General features: G+C 43.7%; 1 protein-coding gene across 1 annotated transcript; it reads right to left on the reverse strand.

The window, feature by feature from the left end:
• Positions 1-213: 213 nt before the first annotated feature.
• On the reverse strand, positions 214-21836 carry ccdc87 (coiled-coil domain containing 87). The gene is made up of 4 exons (XM_047023278.1): positions 21596-21836; positions 21137-21371; positions 20609-20751; positions 214-468 (listed from the first exon to the last, which is right to left on the reverse strand). Exons 2-4 carry the CDS (start codon positions 21321-21323, stop codon positions 214-216), a joined length of 585 nt encoding a protein of 194 aa, XP_046879234.1. The 5' UTR covers positions 21324-21371; positions 21596-21836.
• Positions 21837-21874: the final 38 nt, after the last annotated feature.

Consider the following 21874-nt stretch of genomic DNA (forward strand, 5'->3'; position numbering starts at 1 on the left):
TCATTAATTCAGCAATGATGACACAAGCGGGAATCAGATCTCACACTGCCATTTGGCAGCACAACTAAAAAAATCTTAGTCGACCAAGAGCATATCGACCAGAAAATCGACTAGTGAGTGGGGGACAGCCCTAAAAGGGCACATTTGGGCCCAGACCTGGACAGTATCTCTCTCATTCTTTCTGCAAACCCCACAGCCACCCTCCTTCTATACTCACATGTTGGTACAGTCCATGGCCATTTGGGCCTCCAGGCGACTGCGATTAGCCTGGTCGGTGAAGACAGCTCGCCTCCTAAGCGTGTGCAGCAGGTGGAGATAGTTGAGGTAGAGTTTCTCACAGATGCGCAGTACTTCTCCTATCGTTTGGCTGTAGAGCTGCTTGTTCTCTTCCTGGGTCAGCGTGAAGTCAGTCATGAACCCATTCACCTCACACCAGATCCGACTCAGCTCAGAGGTCATCACTACCACCTTAGTTGTGGGAAAAGCATTTGTTTAGAATATAATACAAATCATTTAATTAGGGCTGGGCAATATGGGTAATTATTCGATAACGATAATTAAGACGATAGACCACAGAACCATAGTAGTAGCAAAATAAGTTTCTTCCTCAACTTTTTCCCTACACTCGGCATAAAGTTTAGGCAGCACGGTGTGAGAGAAATTTTTACGGCCAGGGAGCACATACCGGGGGTCAAGTAACTTAGGCTTTTTATAACCTTTATTTGTATCAATACCTTGGCGCAAACTCACACTTTTTGCATGATCTAACGAGTGATTTTGCTTCAGGTGGTAAAAAAGGTTACTTTTAGAACGCAAGGCGGATGAACTACATCCGGCTAACGCGTTTCCTACATTATCGCTAGCTACTTTACCATCGAGTTAACATGACTAGCACATATTACCATCAATTAACTGGCTGTGAATAGCAGCGATACATCGAATAGTGTCCCCTAACCGACCCATTGGATCAGAACATTTATTTTAGGCTATAATTTATTTTAGGCTGATCTGAAATTGATAGCCTACTTAAGGTAGAGCTAGCTTATCTATCCCAATGTCTACCACTATTTCAAATTGTAGCTATATTAGCCTACCAAAAAGTAGGCTATTTGGTAGAGTGCGTTTACAGTCTGTAAAGAAGTTATTTGAGCTTATAAAAGTCTGGTGCCTACAACTATTTTTTTATTGGGAGTTAACAAACATACATATTAAGACATACGGCTTACAGTGCGTTCACACTGCAGCGATGCGATGCGAGCGACAACATGTTTTCCATTCATTTTCTATGGAGCCAGGCGAATCGCTTGCGTGGTGCATTGTGAGTTGCGACGCGAGAGAGTTGAGATTTTCTCAACTCTTTGGCAAATGATGAGCGATTTTCGCTAGCGATGGCCAATCAGAGGGTTTTCTTGTTTCTCGTAACGTAGCAACCATGGTAAACATTTCTAGCTTTCAAGGTGGAGGAGAAACTAATCGTTTGCGTTTTCCAAGCGTTTCCCCCAAGAAGAGGGATCTAACTCGTAGGGATCTGCACCGCCAATAAATCGTTTTTCGAATTTCTCAAAATATTGTGCCTTTTCTTGTGGTCCGAGTCCTTCCCTCAATGCCTTATTTGCATCTTGGACGCGATTTGATGAGCTTTTCGGTTGTTTAGACATGGCTTTATTCACTTAAAGTATCCAAAGCGCACAATACTCCATGCACTCCGTTCAGTTTGTTTACACCGAGTGCCTCCACAATGGCCGCGCATCCGGGTTACCGCCCAGTACGTGACGTCAGTGAAAACCCTCTATATTACTATTGAAAAAACGTTGAAAGATCAACAAGCTATTCTTGTCAGGGTTGTGACCCTTTGTTGGCCACCAGAGGCCCTCGCTGTGTTCTTGTTTTTGGTTCTGTTAATCTGTTCACATTATGACATATTGTTTTCACCTGTGCCTTGTTTGTTCTGTGCTTTTTAAGTGGCTTGGATTTTTAGTTCTGTGCTTAGTTTTTCTCTGACCTGCCACAGAGTGAGAGTCATGCTTTTTGATCTACTTTTGTAAGTTATTTTCTGCTTCCAATAAAAGGAGGAAACACACATCTTTTGGAGTCTGCTTTTGGGTCCACGTTTGCATTCCTGACAATTCTTTACAGCAGCAACCCAGTCATCTCGTTGTCCCGTTTTTATAGGAAATGTTAACGTGTTGACAACTTGTTCTTCCCCAATCTCGACGAACAGCCAAACACAGCAACCAAAAAAAAATCGCCACAGTAACTTGCACACTTATGCTTCTAAACTAGCTGACTTCCATCAAAACAATCATTCGCGCGTCTGAAACCGGAAGCTTTCTAGGGCCGAACTTGACGAATGAAAATTCTAGAATGTTCATCAAAAAAGGTCTATATACGAGCATAGACATATTTATATGTCTAGGTATACAAGTATTATAATTGGACCAATACGCTGTTCTTATTGGTCCAGAAACGTTTTAAGAAGTCGGCAAAACCGTTTGAGGGTTGCCTTGGAGATGTTGACAACATGCTGTCTGCTTGACCAAGGAGAATGTGCATGTTGTGATCAGGGATAATGCACGTAATATGGCAAAGGTTATGGGGGAGAGTGGTGTTACTAGCTTGGGTTGCGTGGCACACACTTGGCAGCTTATTGTGAACGAGGGCGTGTTAAGCCAACGAAGCATCTCTGATTGTGTTGAAATCGGTAGAAAGATAGTTTGCCACTTCAAGCACTCAAATGTTGCCACCTGCCGATTCAAGGAAGTGCAAACCCAATTAGGAATGAAAACAAATATGCTCAAACAAGACGTGTCAACCCGCTGGAACAGCACGTTTTATTTGTTGCAGTCTTTGATCGAACAGAAACGGGCAATAGCGGCATATGGAGTCGATCAGTGGACTCTGATGGAGAACCATTTGAACAGTTGACCAGAGACATGTGCTCTGCTACAGCCACAACAGCCGAAGTAATCCCTTCAGTAGAAGCTTTGAAACGACTGTTGAGGAAAAAGACATCATCAGACCACTGAGTCAAAACTTCTAAGCAGACACTACTGGAGGCGGTAAACAGGCGTTTCAATGACCTCAGTTCAGAGGCCCTGTATTGCTTTTCAGCAATACTTGACCCAAGATACAAGGACCGCTACTTCGATCCAGGCGTAAAAGTGTCATCTGTGGAAATGTTTCGGCAGACAGACACACACGACAGTCTTGAATATTGGATGTTATTGAATGTTATTTGCTTTGACTTGTTATTGAGAATACAAAGTACTACACGTTAAGTGTTGTAGTGCATCATGTTAAGTATTGAGGGCTCCAGCTATCAAGTGTGTTGCTTTGAATTTGAATTCGCATTATGTGAAAGTTACTTTGAATTTGTTTTTTTATCTTATCTACTTATTACTTATCTATCTATCTGCCCCTCCTTGAGTCACCACCTTACCGCGGTGGAGGGGTTTGCGTGTCCTAGTGATCCTGGAAGCTATGTTGTCGGGGGCTTCATGCCCCTGGTAGGGTCACCCAAGGCAAACAGGTTCCAGGTGAAAGACCAGACAAAGCGTGGCTCAAAAAACCAACCATGAAGAAATACAACAATGGTTCTCAGTTGCCCCTGCCCGGAAGCGGGTCACCGGGGCCCCCCCCTGGAGCCAGGCCCGGGGGTGGGGCTCGATGGCGAGCGCCTGGTGGCCGGGCCTTTTCCCATGGGGCCCGGTCGGGCACAGCCCGAAGAGACAACGTGGGACCCTCTTCCAGTGGGCTCACCATCCGCAGGAGGGGTCATGGGGGTCGGGTGCAGTGTGAGACGGGCGGCGGCCGAAGGCGGGGGCCTTGGCGGTCCGATCCTCGGCTGCAAAAGTTAGCTTTAGGGACGTGGAACGTCACCTCGCTGGCGGGAAAGGAGCCTGAGCTGGTGCGCGAGGTAGAGAGTTTCCGGCTAGATATAGTCGGCCTCGCCTCGACGCACAGCGTGGGCTCCGGAACCAGTCTCCTTGAGAGGGGCTGGACTCTCTTCCACTCTGGAGTTGCCCTTGGTGAGAGGCGTCGAGCTGGGGTGGGAATACTGGTTTCCCCTCGGTTCGGCGCCTGTACATTGGGGTTCACCCCGGTGGACGAGAGGGTAGCCTCCCTCCGCCTTCGGGTGGGGGGACGGGTCCTCACTGTCGTTTGTGCTTATGCACCAAACGGCAGCTCAGAGTACCCACCCTTTTTGGAGTCTCTGGGGGGGGTGCTGGAAAGCGCTCCTCCTGGGGATTCCCTCGTCCTCCTGGGGGACTTCAATGCTCATGTGGGCAATGACAGTGAGACCTGGAGGGGCGTGATTGGGAGGAACGGCCCCCCCGATCTGAACCCGAGTGGTGTTTTGTTGTTGGACTTCTGTGCTAGACACGGTTTGTCCATAACGAACACCATGTTCAAGCATAAGGGTGTCCATATGTGCACCTGGCACCAGGACACCCGAGGTCTCAGTTCGATGATCGACTTTGTAGTCGTGTCATCGGACTTGGGGCCGCATGTCTTGGACACTCGGGTGAGGAGAGGGGCGGAGCTGTCAACTGATCACCACCTGGTGGTGAGTTGGCTTCGATGGTGGGGGAGGACGCCGGTCAGGCCTGGCAGGCCCAAACGTAATGTGAGGGTCTGCTGGGAACGTCTGGCGGAACCCTCTGTCAGAAGGAGCTTCAACTCCCACCTCCGGGAGAGCTTCGATCATGTCTCGGGGGGGGCCGGGGACATTGAGTCCGAATGGGCCATGTTCCGGGCCTCCATTGTTGAAGCGGCTGACCGGAGCTGCGGCCGCAGGGCGGTCGGTGCATGTCGCGGCGGTAACCCTCGGACCCGGTGGTGGACTCCGGAGGTGAGGGATGCCGTCAAGCTGAAGAAGGAGGCCTATCGGACTTTATTGGCTGGTAGGACTCCAGAGGCAGCTGATGTGTACCGGCAGGCCAAGCGGAACGCGGCTTTGGCGGTCGCGGAGGCAAAAACCCGGGCATGGGAGGAGTTCGGCGAGGCCATGGAGAATGACTTCCGAACGGCTTCAAAAAGGTTCTGGACCACCATCCGGCGGCTCAGGAGGGGGAAGCAGTGCTCTGTCAACACTGTATACGGTGGGGATGGTGCGCTGCTGACCTCGACGGGGGACGTCCTGGATCGGTGGAAGGAATACTTCGAAGACCTCCTTAATTCCACCAACACGCTTTCCGACGTGGAGGCAGAGTCTGGGGACATCGGGGGGGGCCCTTCTATCTCTGGGGCTGAGGTCGCCGAGGTGGTTGAAAAGCTCCGCGGTGACAGGGCCCCTGGGGTGGATGAGGTCCGCCCGGAGTTCCTTAAGGCTCTGGATGTTGTAGGGCTGTCTTGGTTGACACGACTCTGCAACATCGCGTGGACATCGGGGACAGTGCCTCTGGACTGGCAGACCGGGGTGGTGGTTCCCCTCTTTAAAAAGGGGGACCGGAGGGTGTGCTCCAACTTTAGGGGGATCACACTCCTCAGCCTCCCTGGGAAAGTCTATTCAGGGGTCCTGGAGAGGAGGGTCCGTCGGATTGTCGAACCTCGGATTCAGGAGGAGCAATGTGGTTTTCGTCCTGGCCGTGGAACAGTGGACCAGCTTTATACCCTCCGCGGAGTCCTGGAGGGTACATGGGAGTTCGCCCAACCAGTCTACACATGTTTTGTGGATTTGGAAAAGGCGTTCGACCGTGTCCCTCGGGGGCTCATGTGGGGGGTGCTCCGAGAGTACGGGGTACCGGATTTCCTGATCGGGGCTGTCCGGTCCCTGTACGACCGGTGCCAGAGTTTGGTCCGCATTGCCGGTAGTAAGTCGAACTTGTTTCCGGTGAGGGTTGGACTCCGCCAGGGCTGCCCTATGTCACCGATCCTGTTCATTACCTATATGGACAGAATTTCTAGGCGCAGCCAGGGTGTTGAGGGGGTCCGGTTTGGTGACCTCAGGATCGGGTCGCTGCTTTTTGCGGATGATGTGGTCCTGTTGGCTTCATCGGGCCGTGACCTTCAGCTCTCACTGGAGCGGTTCGCAACCGAATGTGAAGCGGCTGGGATGCGAATCAGCACCTCCAAATCTGAGGCCATGGTAATCGACCGGAAAAGGGTGGAGTGCCATCTCCGGGTCGGGGAGGAGATCCTGAACCAAGCGGAGGAGTTCAAGTATCTCGGGGTATTGTTCACGAGTGAGGGAAGAATGGAGCGCGAGGTCGACAGGCGGATCGGTGCGGCGTCCGCAGTGATGCGGGCTCTGCATCGGTCCGTCGTGGTGAAGAAGGAGCTGAGTCGAAAGGCGAAGCTCTCTATTTACCAGTCGATCTACGTTCCTACCCTCACCTATGGTCACGAACTATGGGTAGTGACCGAAAGAACGAGATCGCGAATACAAGCGGCCGAAATGAGCTTTCTCCGTAGGGTGTCCGGGCTCTCCCTTAGAGATAGGGTGAGAAGCTCGGTCATCCGGGAGGGGCTCAGAGTAGAACCGCTGCTCCTCCGCGTCGAGAGGAGCCAGCTGAGGTGGCTCGGGCATCTGATTAGGATGCCTCCTGGACGCCTCCCTGGTGAGGTGTTCCGGGCACGTCCCACTGGGAAGAGGCCCCGGGGAAGACCCAGGACACGCTGGAGGGACTATGTCTCTCAGCTGGCCTGGGAACGCCTTGGGGTCCCCCAGGAAGAGCTGGCGGAAGTGGCCGGGGGGAGGGAAGTCTGGGCCTCCCTGCTTAGGTCGCTGCCCCCGCGACCCGATCCCCGGACAAGCGGCAGATGACGACGACGACGATCTTATCTACTGTCAGTGGGTCTATGTAGGCCAAAGCATTCGTTGACAATTTAAATTAGCTTTCTTGTGTTAACATGTCAGAAAATAAAAAGGTCAATCAAAAGCTTTTGTAGCCTTTATTTTTATTTAAAAAAATATCGGTTGTCGTATCGGTATCGGCCACAATAAACCAATAATTATCGGTTATTGTTATCGGCCCTAAAATTCAATATCGGTGCATCTCTAGTTTTTAGATCTGTCGAGAAGTCCACATTTGCAGTTGGTCGTATTACCAGAAATGGTAGCCAACTGTTTGTTTACTACACAATTTGCACCGAACATGCTCTGCTCTTTGTCTGATTTCAAAAAGCCAAACCACTTCAAAATAACTGAAGACGAACCCTTATCAATAATTTCTTCATTGGAAGTTGCTCCCTCGCCATGGCTATTGCTGCCACTGTCAATAAGACTCATTTTCCACGGTTAACATACTCCATTCGAGGTGCTCAGTATACATATATATATATATTATTATTTTATTTTTTCTTGTCGCAAAATTTTTAACAAATACAACGACAGTTCAGTCAATACAGCAATGATCATTATATGAAAGACATCTTCAAGATCAAATTAAATAGGATACTAAAACTAAACTAAAAAAATATTTTAAAAAATATAATAAAGAGGCACATATTATACTGTAATTAACAAAACTAATAATAATTAATATAATTCAACCAATTTTACACTTTTTTCATTATGTACAAGTTTTAGCCTTTTAACGAGGCAACTGACGTCCTGTAGAAAATGAACAAATTTAGGCACTATAGAGGAAAATTTACATTTATGTATAAAGAATTTAGCTAATAAAATAAAAACATTCCATATGTATTCAACATCTGAGTTGCAGTGAGAAAGATAACAAATAACATTATGCATTATCAATACAATATCTGATTTAAACTTGGATGTAAAGAAAGTCAACCCAAAATTTACCAACAAGAGGGCATTTAAAAAACATTGATAGACTATCAGTTTTACAGAAAGTACATTTTGGCTCATCATTGCTAAATTTTAATACATATTCATTTGTAGGGTAGATTTTGTGTCGAATTCTTAAATGCACATCTTTAACTTTGTTACGGATACAGAATTTATATGTTAAAAGCCATGTTTTTTTCCAATTGATATTGTCTATTAATGAATTCCAAAAGAACTTCCCTCTCGGGGTGACACGATTCATTGAGGAGAAAGTATTTTTTATCTTTTTATAATCTCTCCAAATGTTAAATGACATTTCATCAAATGAACAAGACCATTAGGTATTGCTTTGATCACTGTGAGAAACTCTTTGTGAATAACCGGAAAATGGTGATTCAACATGAAATCATGATAGGAGTAAATATTCCCATCTGAGTCCATCATTTCATAAAGTCAATTCCTTTCTCATACAAATTCTGAAGGAAAATCCATTTGTTTTTAGTTATAATCAATTCATTATTCCATATCTTTAATTTGTGTGGGGAGATGTTGTGGACAAAAAAAAGTTTCCATGCCGAGAGAGCTTGTTCATGAAATTTTGACAATTTTAAAGGGAGTTTAGGGGGGTTAGAGTTGCAAGATAACAACAATTTTAGTCCACCCACCAATTTAAAAATATTAGATGGGATAAAGTATCAGGTATAGTCAGGAAAGGTAACACACTGTTTAATCCATTTAATTTTGAAAGTTTTGTTAAGATCAAAAAAGTTAAATCCTCCATCAGATTTTCTACCACATAAAACTTGTTGCTTCAGATGTTGATGTTTGTTTTTCCCAAAAAAGTTAAATAATAATCTTCTATATTTGTTTGCATGTGTTGTCATGGACAAATAGCGAGATAGTTGGATATATAAAATTGGATAGACCTTCTGCTTTAGTTAAAAGAATCCTGCCAGGAAACGACAAGTCCCTTTGAAGCCAATTGTTGAATCTTAATTTTGCCTTCTTAAGTTTTGGTATAAAATTCATTTCTTGCCGTACAGAGATTTGTTTGCAGACATGAATGCCAAGATATTTCACAGTAAGCTTAACAGGTATATTATGTAGCGTTGTTTCATGGGTATCGTATAAGCAAATGATTTCACATTTCGGAATATTAAATTTTAGGCCAGATGCGTCTGAAAAGGTATCAATAATTTCAAGAACTTTGCTAATTGGGTGTGCTTGCCTTCGGCAAGGGCGCAACCATTGTTATCTCACATATATATTATTATTATTTATTTTTCCCACCCCTAAAACTTTGTCAATATTTGGACTACATAGACAACCTAGGTGTCAAAATTTTCGTGTTGGTAGCGATTGAGTTGCTTGTATTGGGATTTACCTTCCGTTGCACAATTTAGGAGGTTACAACGTTTTTGTGGCGTCAAAGTGCATTTAATCGACGAAGGGTAATCTGTGCTAGCTACGTCACCACGTCAACACACGTTAGCAATGACGCATGGATACAACGTGATAGAGACGTTCTAGCATGCAAATTGGAGCTTGGATTACGAGTGAAAAATACCACCCCCAAAAATCCCAACCATTTGGCTTTGTTGAAAAAGCGATTTCGAGTGGAACTGCCATCTCGGATTTTGGATTTAGGTCGCTAAAGTCTCTGTAAATTGAGCGAGTGCGGGTCGCCCGTGAGACCGCCTAGTCTTTTAGGCGGCAGCCATGCTGAAAGTGTCATAGTAGTATTTTCGTAGCTAATTTTGTAGTAAAATTTTACACGAAAAAACATAAAGAGGGAAATGTTATGACGATATGACTATTGTGAAGACATCCAGGTAGTGAGATTTTAATGTAGGTTGCGGTAAAAACTTTGATTTGTTTGCTACGTGAGAGCCCCATCAGCCTCCATTGACGATTGCGGCAGCAACAACAGTGTTGTCGATTTGCGTCTGATGAGTCTTTTCTTAATTTCGTACCAGGGTCAATTCTACATCCAAATGGAGAGCAGTGTTTTAAAGATTTGGCGATTGTGAAGACAGCCAGCGGGTCAGCATATTTTTTTAATTTGTGTAAAACTTGGAATTTGAGTGAGACCGCGTCTTGTTTTGACGTTACAGACTCGGCGCGCCCTCTGGCAGTGTGTAGAAGTAGGCTACAGTCCGTTTGGACCCCTCCACATTTGCGATCAAAATATTAGTGCATGACTGGTCTACTCTAATGACTTCATGTCTTAAAACGTTTTACTTTTGCACTACATTCAATTCCTGTAATTTTTGTATTTTACATTGTATTTTATATTGTAATTTGTCAACTTATATTTTATTTTATGCCCACTTTTATTCTATTTTAGTGTATTTCACTTATTACTGCTAGTTTTAGTATAGTTAGACCACATTTTTTAATTTAAGATTCCTATATGTTTATTGTATGCACCTTCCTGCCAAAGCAAATTCCTTGTCAGTGCAAACTTTCATGGCGAAAAAATCCCATTCTGATTCTAGTCCAGCGATCTTTCCATTGCTTCACAATCAAATCCGTTCCACTTTATCAGTAGGGAGAATACCCATAGCAATAGAATTCCACTCCACGTTTTCAACTCCCATACTCTTTGATCGACGCATCGCTTGTAGCTAGCACTTCAGACATGACTGTTCCACAGACGAGATGGACATAAGGACGGTTTTTTCGAGGAAGAGGAAAGTAAGTCAAAGTTGCCCAGTTTTCCCTTCAGTGGCCAAAGCACCCTTATGAGACATATTCTCTGACTATAATTGCATTAGTTAAGTCACAAAGATCCTTCTGCAAACATTATGATTATTGCTAGCTAGATAAGCAAGCTTTTTACCTACATCTAGCACTAGGCAATAGCATACTTTATTTACCCATTACAAGTGGAACAGAATTTGTTGATTTCTTAATCTGGGTCTGAAATATGTTGTGCTTTTGGCCGTGTTCAGACCTAGGCGTCTGTTTCAGGCAGAAAGAGATGACAAGGATGTTTTCCAAGTAGCTACAAAAAGCTTTTTTTATTGCCATAACAACCGTGAGCTAATCTGGAGTTAACCTTAGCTAACATGCTAGTTTTTCTAACGACTGAAAAAAAAGAAGAAAAAAACCTTTATTTCAGAATTGTCTTCCAATTTAAATAAGGTTGCTCAACGTGTAATTTTGGAAATTCCCAGAATTGTATTGCTACATGTTAGTCTGTAACATGAAGGCAAAACTGATTCAACCATTAAAACCATATATCCTCTGAAAGCTTATACCCTCAGGATGTTATCTAATGAGAGAAGAGACACGTCCGTCTCTCTATATTAGTATGCTGCCCATGCATAATAAATTCGGTATTGGTAAATGGAGTAGGCTATATGGCTGATACTTTTTTGGGCTGTGCCATTTAGGGAAACTGATTCAACCACCTAAACCATGTATTTTCTGAAAGCTTACATCCTAAGGATGTGATCTGTGGAAAAGACTACAGGTTTGAACACATATGATAATTTCTGAACTGTCCAGTCATGCTTTAGGGAGATGCTATTTTTTTTATGTAGCCTACATAATTATTAGGCTACTAAACCTATACCAATTGTGAATTTTATATGCTGATAACATGATTTACATCTCAGAAATCTTCATATGAAAAATCTACATTAAGCTTATTATTATCAATATGAAAGAATGCTCAATGCATCTCCATGTCTCCTGATATAGGTGGTAGACATTGAGAGTGAGTCAGAGGCAGGGGCAGCGGAGACAGCTCTGTTGCTGAGGTGAGTGCTGAAAGGTGACAGGTAGTTGAAGATGTCCCATTGCTTATTGTGAAGTTTAGTTTTAAGAATATTTTGAAGTCCAGCCCCTCAGTATATGTATAACAACTATGGTAAATAGTTGTGGTAAATGCACCAGAATGCGGGAAATTGCATCTACATCTTAAAAACATTTCTAGGGGAGAAACCCCCAGACCCCCCGCATAATGTGTCCCCCCCACTCTCAAAATGCTGCTGACACCCATGGCTACAGTACTGTCTTCAATGCCACAACTATGGCTAAACTTTATTATGTCTTATTACACGGCTGTTCTTTAATGCTGTAGAATGCTCCATTCACTTGAATGGAGCATTCAAGTGAATGGCTTCCCAACGTTTTGCGGTGAACAATTTTCTCATATTTGACCGTTGCTATGCATATTTGACCGCTGTCAAGGGAAGTGGCCTTTTTGCCTCGGATTCACGTCTTTCACAGCACTCCGCAAGTAGTCCGGTAACTTTTCAACCCCAGCGTACTCTGTTGCTTAGCAACGTCAGCTGATTTGAAGCCTAAATAATGCTCAAAGTCTATGTTCAACTCTTTGGCAAACTATTTCTCTGCTGATCAACAATACGAATGGTAACAAATACATTGTAAAAAGACACACTGTGTTAAGTTATTTTTGTTGGCGAGTAGCCGTGTAATAAGCGGGATAATGTATAGAACGCCGGTCATTATTGGGGAAATAAGCTCCTTCATGGCGAAACAAAATTGTCGAAAACTGCACTTCGCGTTGTGCCTAACAACTCCCCTTACCTGTTCTAAAATCAGCGCAAACCACGGCCTCTTGGGGCTTATTGCTTAATTATCCCTTACAAAAGAAACATTCTAATTTCCTGCGCTTTCAAATAATCAGTGGAGTGTGGATAGCAACGGCAGCTAGCTTGCCTCTAGCAAACTGCTTTTGAATTAGCCATGTCCCCCTAAATTAATATTGAACTTATTTACTTTTTGGGGGACTTATTTTTCCAGTTAGCAGACGGTACTATTTGAATCGCAATTCCATCTGAAATACTGCCAGTGACAGCGTTGTAACGGTGCGTTCACACTGCAGCGGGGCGGGCAGAGCGGGGCGTCGTCTTCCAATTCATTTTCAATGTAACCAGGCGTTGACGCCCACGTAGGGCATTGTGGGAAGGCGAGCGGGGCGTCAACGCTCGCGTAGGGTATTGTGGTAAGGCGAGCGGGGAGGCGAAAGTTTGATTTTTCTCAACTTTATGTAAATAGGAGCGTGAAAACGCCAGCGATGGCCAATCGGGTTGGTTTCTTGTTTCTTGTAACGTAGCAACTGTTGGTCATGGTAAACATTTCTAGGTTTGACAATTTCAAGATGGAAGAGCCACTCATTGTATGTGTCTTCATACCCAGTATTGTATGATACGTTTATGTTCGATTACAGAGACAAACAAAAGAAATGATACCTGGCGCAGGGTTGCTGAGGTTGTCGGCGTCCCTGGTGTGTTGTATTTTGTACTTTAATTCAGTTTCTTCACATTACGTAACTTTCTTCTGTGCTAGCTGCATAGTCTAGCTAGCTCACCCGGCACACGATCGACATTCAACGCTGAATTGCTGGCTGGCAGCCACTCGCTATCCATACAGTGAATGTGTAGTGGCAAGTCATCATCTAGCGATTGATTTGCAGTGATTTCGAGTAATATAATAAAAGGTTACACATGTCAGCGTTTATGTCTGATGCAACTGGAGCAAGCAAGCACACCCTACAATTTACCCAGAAATTGTACCCTCTCTAGTTTGATTCTTGTTTTCTAAGAACAAGGTGGTATCATCAGCAAGTTGTGGTATTCTTATCTCCCGGTCAAAAATAGATATACCATTAATCTCAGAACTATTTCGGATATTCAGGCAGAGTAATTCTACAACTAGTAAGAACAGGAAAGGTGAAATACCACAATATATAACATTTTAACAGTTGTAATACATTTTTCTCCAAATCCCAATAGCTCTAGGGATAAGAATAAAAAATCATTGTCGATGGTATAAAAACGCTTTGTCTTATATTTGAGCTTGTATGTCTATTAGGCATGAAACCTGTCTGAGTTTCATTGATAATTTCATGTAAACCAGATTTTAATCTTTTAGCATGTGCTAATGAAAACATTTTGTAATATATATTTAGTAATGTTATTGGTTTCCAGTTATCAAGGGAAAGAGGATCTTTGTCTGGCTTTGGAATAAGGGTAATAAGACCTTGTTTCATTGTAGTGCATAGTTCTTAATTAATAGTGCATTCATTATATACTTTAAATAGTGGTGTTTTGATGGTGTCCCAAACAAAAGCATAAAACTCAACAGTCAGTCCATCTGAGCCGGGGGACTTACCCCTTTTCATAGACTGCATTACCTTGGAGAGTTCATCCAGAGAAAGGTATTTTTCACAATTAACTTTAAAGTGACTTGAGATTACTGGAGTATATGATTTGGTTTTATGCAAAAAGGATCTCACACTATTGTCATTATAATTTGACTGGTATAATTTGCTATAAAAAGAGTGTTCGCTAATTTGATAGGCGTCAGTAGTAATGTTGTAATTAATATTTAAGGCCGATAAAGAGTTCCTTTTTATATCCTTTTTCCAGAGCAATTTTATTTTATTTTTGTCCCCCATTTCTAGCCATTTGGCTCTAGACCAGGGGTCGGCAACAGGCGGCCCGCGGGCCAATTGTGGCCCGCCAGCAATTTTGTTTGGCCCGTCAAAATATTTCCGATAATGAAAAAAATTTCACTCGCGCGCTGTGCGCGCTCGCATTAACGTAAACTTCTGATTTCACCTCACATCAAAACCTTGACTAGGTCCTAGTAATCCTATTCTCACTGGATGAGACAGTATTTAGGCTATGTGCACCAACGATGACGACCCACCACATTGGGATGACAGTGACGACCATGTTGATAGAGATTGTTCGTTAAAATAAGGAAATTATTCAAACAGACCACCAATGGGCTCATTCACATGGTTCATTATCATTAGTTATTTGTAGTATACCTACCCATTCTCCATGTAGGCCTAGTTGTTGCGAGTGCACGTATCGCAAGGGCACCTATCGCAGCGTCTAAATAGGCTGTAACCCAGACTCTGGCCCGCCATCTAGTGACGAGGAAAAATACTGCCCCGCGGACCAAGTTACTTGCCGACCCCTGCTCTAGACCTTATAAAGGCACCTTTGGCCAAATCTAAGTAAAGATCATCCATTTCATTTCAGAGTTTCAGTAAGGTAGCTTCCTCATCTGAGTCAAGATTGTCTTTGGACAATAATTTGTCAAGGTTGTCTAAAATAGATTTTTTATGATTGAGTTCTTTACCACGACGCATTGCTATTTGTCTAACCATAAATTTAAAGAGCTCCCACCTTTGGGTATGACTCTTGGAGCAATCTTCAAATATAGAGGCAACATTTGCAACCATTTCTATAATCTTTTTGTCAGAAAGTAACTTATTGTTGAATTTCCAGTAGCCACGAATTCTCATACAGCTGTCTGTGTTTCCTGTTAATGTAATCGTAACAAATCTATGGTCTGACAAAGGTGAGTAGCCAATTGAAGTGCAGAGATAAACTGAACAGCATTAGCAGATAGGAGCCAAAAATCAATCCTTGATTTCTGAGTGAAAGCATTTTTATTCCAAGTATATTCTTTGTTATGTGGGTGTAAGAAGCGCCGAGCATCAATAACCTATAGGTTATCACAAAGAAGCTGACAAGTCTTGGATACACTGTTTCTCGGAAGAAATCTATCTAGGGCAGTGGTTCTCAAACTGTGGTCCGCGTACCCCTTCTAGTGGTACGCGGAGGAATATCAGAAATATTTAAAACCTTAACTATGATATCATTGTAATGTGATTTTAAAACGTTTTGCCTTCCCTATAATATTTTTGTTTCGAAAACAAAAATAAATGTTGCGCTACCTGACGGTTCTCGGGTAGTGGCGCATGCAAACATCCACGATAGTTGCTGCACGAACTGTGTAGCTCAATAGGGCAGGGCTCCAGACTACGACCAAATGGTTGCATTTTGCGACCAGTTTTGAGACAGTGCAAGCATTGTTTACAAGCACTCACGCATGTGTGACCTACAAATTTGGAATTTATTGAGTGTGCTCAACGTCAGCACACGGTAGCAACAACGCATAGATAACACGTCCTTGTACAGCGATATCAGCGAGCCCTCAGCATTAGTTGCCTACCGTAGCTAAAAGTCTTGGAAAGTTTAGGCTATTTTTCACTAGGTTCCTACGAACATGTCTTACGTAATCTGCCAAACTAGTGGGTTTCCCATCGTTCTTTTGGTGAGCAGTCTCACGAGCCGTTCTCATGGAGCCGAGCAGCTAAATACTTATTTAGCATTAGCGTTGTTAGCTACTGTATCCCTGCCTGTGTTGGTGTTTGCGCTGTTACGCTGTTATACTAAGAAAGTATCGTGTCGTGGTGTAGGAGGACTGTTCGAAAAGCGCTGCATCATACATTTAAGTTATTTAGCTAAGACTTGCATGTACAGTACGTCATGTCACATTAATTAATGTATTTAAACTCAAGTTTGTGTGGTGCGTCGCTATATATCAGTTGTAAAACTGTCAGTAAAAAAACGGACCCATATGCAATCGACGCAAGCACACACCACAATTTCCCCAGAAATTGGGTACAATTTCCCCCTCTCTACATTAATAATTGCATTGCAGATCGATATAAGGTGTACCCCAAAATGTTCTGCTTGCGCTCCAAAGATATTCAGTCCGGGGCTACTGTAATCCTAGTAAAAAAAGTTTGTCTGGATCCCAATAAGGTATATCCTACGCTACTGGATATTAACATTGGTCATGAAGGTGGTACTTGAGAGTCAAATATTTTCTGAGGTGGTACGGGGTCTAAAAAGTTTGAGAACCACTGATCTAGGGCATCATCAGGGGTTTCACTGAAATCTCCACCTATCAGCACATGTGCATCTCTGTCAGACCCTCGCCAGCCCTCCACTGGTGTCCCACAGGGCTCCGTCATTGGACCCCTCCTCTTCTCTCTGTACACCACCTCACTTGGACCAATCATCACCTCCCATGGCTTCTCCTACCACTGCTACGCTGACGACACGCAGCTGTACCTGTCGTTCCCCCCGACCCATCCGGGGATCTCAGCTAGGATTGAGGCCTGCCTCACAGACATCTACGCCTGGATGACCGAGCACCACCTCCAGCTGAACCTCGCCAAAACAGAACTTCTCATCATCCCGGCCAAACCCTCCATCTCCCACGACCTCTCAATCACCCTGGGATCTGCGACGGTGACCCCTTCATCCTCTACCAGGAACCTTGGGGTTACCATGGATGACAAGCTCTCCCTTACGGCCCACATTGCTGCGGTCTCCCGGTCGTGTAGATTCACCCTCTATAACATCCGGAAGATCAGGAGATACTTGTCTGAGCACCCCCCCCAGCTGCTTGTCCAAGCACTTGTCCTCTCCAAGTTGGACTACTGCAACTCACTGCTCGCCGGTCTCTCAGCATGTGCAACCCGCCCTCTTCAGAGGATTCAGAACGGTCTACAATCTACTCAGACGCTCCCACGTTACTCCGCTCCTCATTTCCCTCCACTGGCTACTCATCACGGCCCGCATCAGATTCAAGACCCTGGTACTGACCTTCCGAGCAGTGAACGGGACTGCACCTGACTACATCAAGTCTCTCCTGCAGCCTTACACCACCACCCGCCACCTACGGTCTTCTTCAGACAACCGCCTGGTGGTCCCACCGCTCAAGACCGCCCGGCCCCAACACAAGCTCTTCTCCTACCTGGCCCCCCAGTGGTGGAATCAACTCCCCACCTCCATCAGAGACACAGATTGTCTCTCCACCTTCAAGAAAAGGCTCAAGACGCAATTGTTTACATTTACATTTAATCATTTAGCAGACGCTCTTATCCAGAGCGACTTACAGTAAGTACAGGGACATTCCCCATTGTTCCGGGAGTACAACGGTACTTAGGAATGGTTTGCTGAACCCAACGCTAGTTTCCTCAAGGATCACAATGACTCTTGCTTAGAGACTTGTTGCTCTTGTTGGTTAGTGGTAACTGATTTAAACTTGTATTCGCTAAAAAAACTTGTATTTTTTGGTTGTTCACAATGTGTGCTTCTTGTTTTGGCTACCCACAATGCTTTGGGGCTATCTTGTTGTTATTATCAGTGACCTATGCACTTTGTAAAGCTCTCTCTTGGAAGTCGCTTTGGATAAAAGCATCTGCTAAATTAATAAATGTAATGTAGTGTAATCTCTGTACTTGCTTTTTAAGTCTAACAAGATCCGGCTAAGTTTTTCAAACATGCATGAATTTAAACACTTGTTATTGTGTCCATAAACATTGCATATAATTAATTGTGTGTTATCTATCTTTAATATCATTATAATCGATCTTCCTTCTCCAGAGTAAACCCTCATTCACACTTAAAATTATGAAACAAAATTGCAACCCCCGCCGAATGAGTTGTGCCATGACAAAAAACATAGTCACCCCATTGAGCTTTCCAAAACTTTGCATCAGTGTCACAAGAATGGGTTTCCTGCATACAAATTATTTGAGCTTCCCTTTGTTTCGTAAAAAGAAAAAGTGCCATCCTTTTATCAATATTCCTTAGGCCTCAAACCTTAAGAGAAAAACAAACTATTTTCTCAAAATTAAGAACTGTCATCTAAGAATAAGAACACTAAATAAACACAGAGTAAATATATCCAACAATTTGTTATTACTCATTTCGAAAAAAACTAGTAGACCCATCAGGAACCCACACATGTAACGAGAGGTTTTATCAACAAGTTCACAAATCTGTAGATTAACATACCGTGACTAGAACATTGATGATGTATAATTATTGACAAGAAGCACCAACTATAAGTATCATTTGCGCCCATACTCACTCAGTACAGGCTACTTAACATCAATAGTAACCCTTTTACCCTCAATGTAAGCAAAGGCACCGCTGAATGATGTTTTCTTGCCTTCTTCTCTAGCTTTTTATAACCAAAGGCCACGCTTTGGCTCGAGCCGTTCTTTCCTCCGGTGACAAGTCTTCCTTCAAAAGTAGATGGGCTTCCTCGAGAAATGTTGATCCTTTTGCATCTCTCCAGATGATATCACAAAAATGATGCATGCTGAACTGGATAATTATAGCTCTTGCATAGTTATTGTCTTTTTTCTTCCCAATTCTGTGCACCGAGTCCACTACTTCTGACAATTTCACAGCAATTTTCGGGGAAACCTTACCAGGCACTTTTATCACTTGATCACGGGTATCTTCTTGTACATATACATTTACATTTAGCAGACGCTTTTATCCATTGTGAAAAACTAAACAAGTGCCAAAGGGAAGACCCATAAGAGCATGCAGTTATACAAGTTACAAATTAAAACAACATGAATCCCAAAAAGTGCAAGACTGTACTTATAGAAGAACAATCAACAGTAAACATATTTCACAGCGAGTACAAGAGTTAACTTCGTTATAACTAACCTACAAGAGCAACAAGTCTCTCAATAGGAGTCATTGTGATCCTGGAGGAAACTAACATCAGGTCCAATAAAACATTCCTAAGTGCCGTTGTACTTCCGGAACAAGTGTGTCTTGAGCCTTTTCTTGAAGGTGGGTTGACAGTCAGTGTCCCTGATGGAGGTGGGGTGCTGGTTCCACCATTGGGGGGCCAGGCAGGAGAAGAGCTTGTGTTGGGACCAGGCGGTCTTGAGCGGTGGGACCACAAGGCGGTTGTCTGAAGAAGACCATAGGTGACGGGTGGGGGTGTAAGGCTGCAGGAGAGACTTGATGTAGTCGGGTGCAGTCCCGTTCAATGCTCGGAAGGTCAGTACCAGGGTCTTGAATCTGATAAAGGCTGTGATGGGTAGCCAGTAGAGAGAGATGAGGAGCGGGGTAACATAGGAGCATCTGGGTAGATTGTAGACCAGGCGGGCCGCTGCATTCTGAATCCTCTGAAGAGGGCGGGTTGCACATGCTGGGAGACCGGCGAGCAGCGAGTTGCAGTAGTCCAACTTGGAGAGGACCAGTGCTTGGACTAGCAGGGTGGAGTGCTCAGACAGGTATCTCCTGAGCTTCCGGATGTTGTGGAGGGTGAATCTACACAATCTACCGTTGTAGATCTTTCTTATACAACCCTTGTAGTCGTAGCCCCCATCTTCGTTGGTAGCTATTTGCCTCCAAAAGTTGAAATTTCAGTTGTTTATTTTGTTCTTTCAAATCACTGGTTTTCTTCTCTAGATTAATTATGTTCTCGTTTTGATATGCGACATCCTTAACCAGTTTCTCTACCGTATCATTAAAAAAAGTAATAGCTTGTTCGGTATGTCTCACTGTTGTCTCCAGACGTAACCTTCTGAACTATTACCTTGAACTTCATGGAGAGAGATTGAATGGCGCCAAGGACCATACTCAGATCTTTATCATGAGAAGGCACAACTTTCCCTTTTTTTGGCGCCAGACTCTAAGTTGGAGTGTTTGTAAGGGAAGATAAAGAAGGCCAATCTGGATGTTCTGTGTCAGTTGTAACAGATGTATCTGTTATCATCTCATCCTTTGGCTGTTGATCAGATCCTTTGGCTGTTGATCTGCGTTTGCCCATACGTACGAATTTCACAAAAAAACTTGATATCAGCCAATAGAGTTAGATGTTATTGATATAGAGTATTTTTTGTTACACATATTTTGTTTTTGTTTTCATCACTTATTGTGTGTATATCCAGACTTTGTCCGAGGATCAAGTATGCAGCATGTCTGCATGGATCAGCGCCATCTTGGCCATCCCGGTGCTCAGTATATTTTAGTAAGCGTATGCTACCATTTCTCCGCAACTTCCTGCTGCATCACAAAAATTAAATGGAGTGCTGTTCCTAATTATTCTCTATCGACATTATCAATATTGAAAATGAATTAATGTTACGATATCTTTATTGAAGGAAGTCATTACTTCAATATTTTTTTTATTGATTTATCACCCAGCCCTAATTAAGTGTTTGTGGATGTGTGTGTGTGTACTACTGTATGTGTTCTGACTGACCAGGGCTTGCTGATCCTCCACAGTGGTTGAAAGGAGTGCAGACTGCTCCTTGATCCTGTGCAGGAGCTGCTCACTCAAGCCTGCCAGGGAGGTGGGGATGGCCTCGGACACGGACGATTCAGACCTTTCTTCCTGAAACATGTCTGGGACATAAACAGTTTTCTAAAACAAAATGTGATCTACTGTAAGACACCCTTCAATTTACAGAGACGACAGTAAGTAATGCAGGGTCTGTGATAGTTAACCTGCATCAAACCATTACCATTGCTACTGAGTTTTGTTGGTGGTGTGTGTTACATAGTTGTGGGACGGAGATGGGACAGTTCATTGTGAGTCATTGGGTTGGGTAATATTGTAGCCTGCCCTAAACAACTGGGGAATAGCTGCCAATGTAGACATTTAGCTGCCAAGCTACTGTCATCTCAATGCCATCTGGGGCAGTGATTGTCCATATGGGTTTTTTCACTACCCCCACCCCCCACATATATACACACCCCTCCCCATCACAATCTGTACTGTAAAACACACCTGGATTCTCCTCTGCATCCAGGCTGGAATGAAACAAAAGGGACAGTGGACACAGGATATTGCAGTACTTCTGATGGACCTCCTGGTTGCACGCTACCATCTGGTTCATGGAAAGGGGTTGGTCCTGGCATTGTGAAACCGACCGATGGCCACCGGCTCCTTCAGATAGCCTGCCTACTGCTCTCATCGTGCCACTCTGGTCCCGTCACATTGGAAATGGAAATCTAGACTTTACCTTAATAAATGATTCAATGCAATTATATATACACATGTATAAAACTAACGAAATAGTACGTAACACCCGATAAGTTTCAATGTGTAAAACTATTATTGCGCAACTGCAAATTGTGGATGGGTGGTTAATTTTGGTTACGCGGTTTCATTGAGGGGAAGATTAAGGTTGTCCTACACCATTCATCAATCTGCCATCATCCATGCAAAAATAAATCAGACACATACCTGACTTGCCCATTTGTCCATATGCACTTTGACGTCGCTTCTTTGCCAAACAACAATGTTAAATTAAATACCAATTGTATATTTTGGATAGGCTACAGCTATGCTACTGTAGCTACTTTGGTAGTTCTGGGAAACTCTAGCTAATTAGATTCAAATTAGCGTTATATCATTTAAAGTTCTAAAACTAGCTAGCAAGTAGCTCTAGTCATGCTTCTATTTCATAAACTTTAAAACAATACGACCTACGCACATTAAACGTCTTAACGTTTTTGTTGTACT

Source organism: Hypomesus transpacificus, chromosome 7 (genome assembly GCF_021917145.1).
Source record: "Hypomesus transpacificus isolate Combined female chromosome 7, fHypTra1, whole genome shotgun sequence".
NCBI classification, from domain to species: Eukaryota; Metazoa; Chordata; class Actinopteri; order Osmeriformes; family Osmeridae; genus Hypomesus; species Hypomesus transpacificus.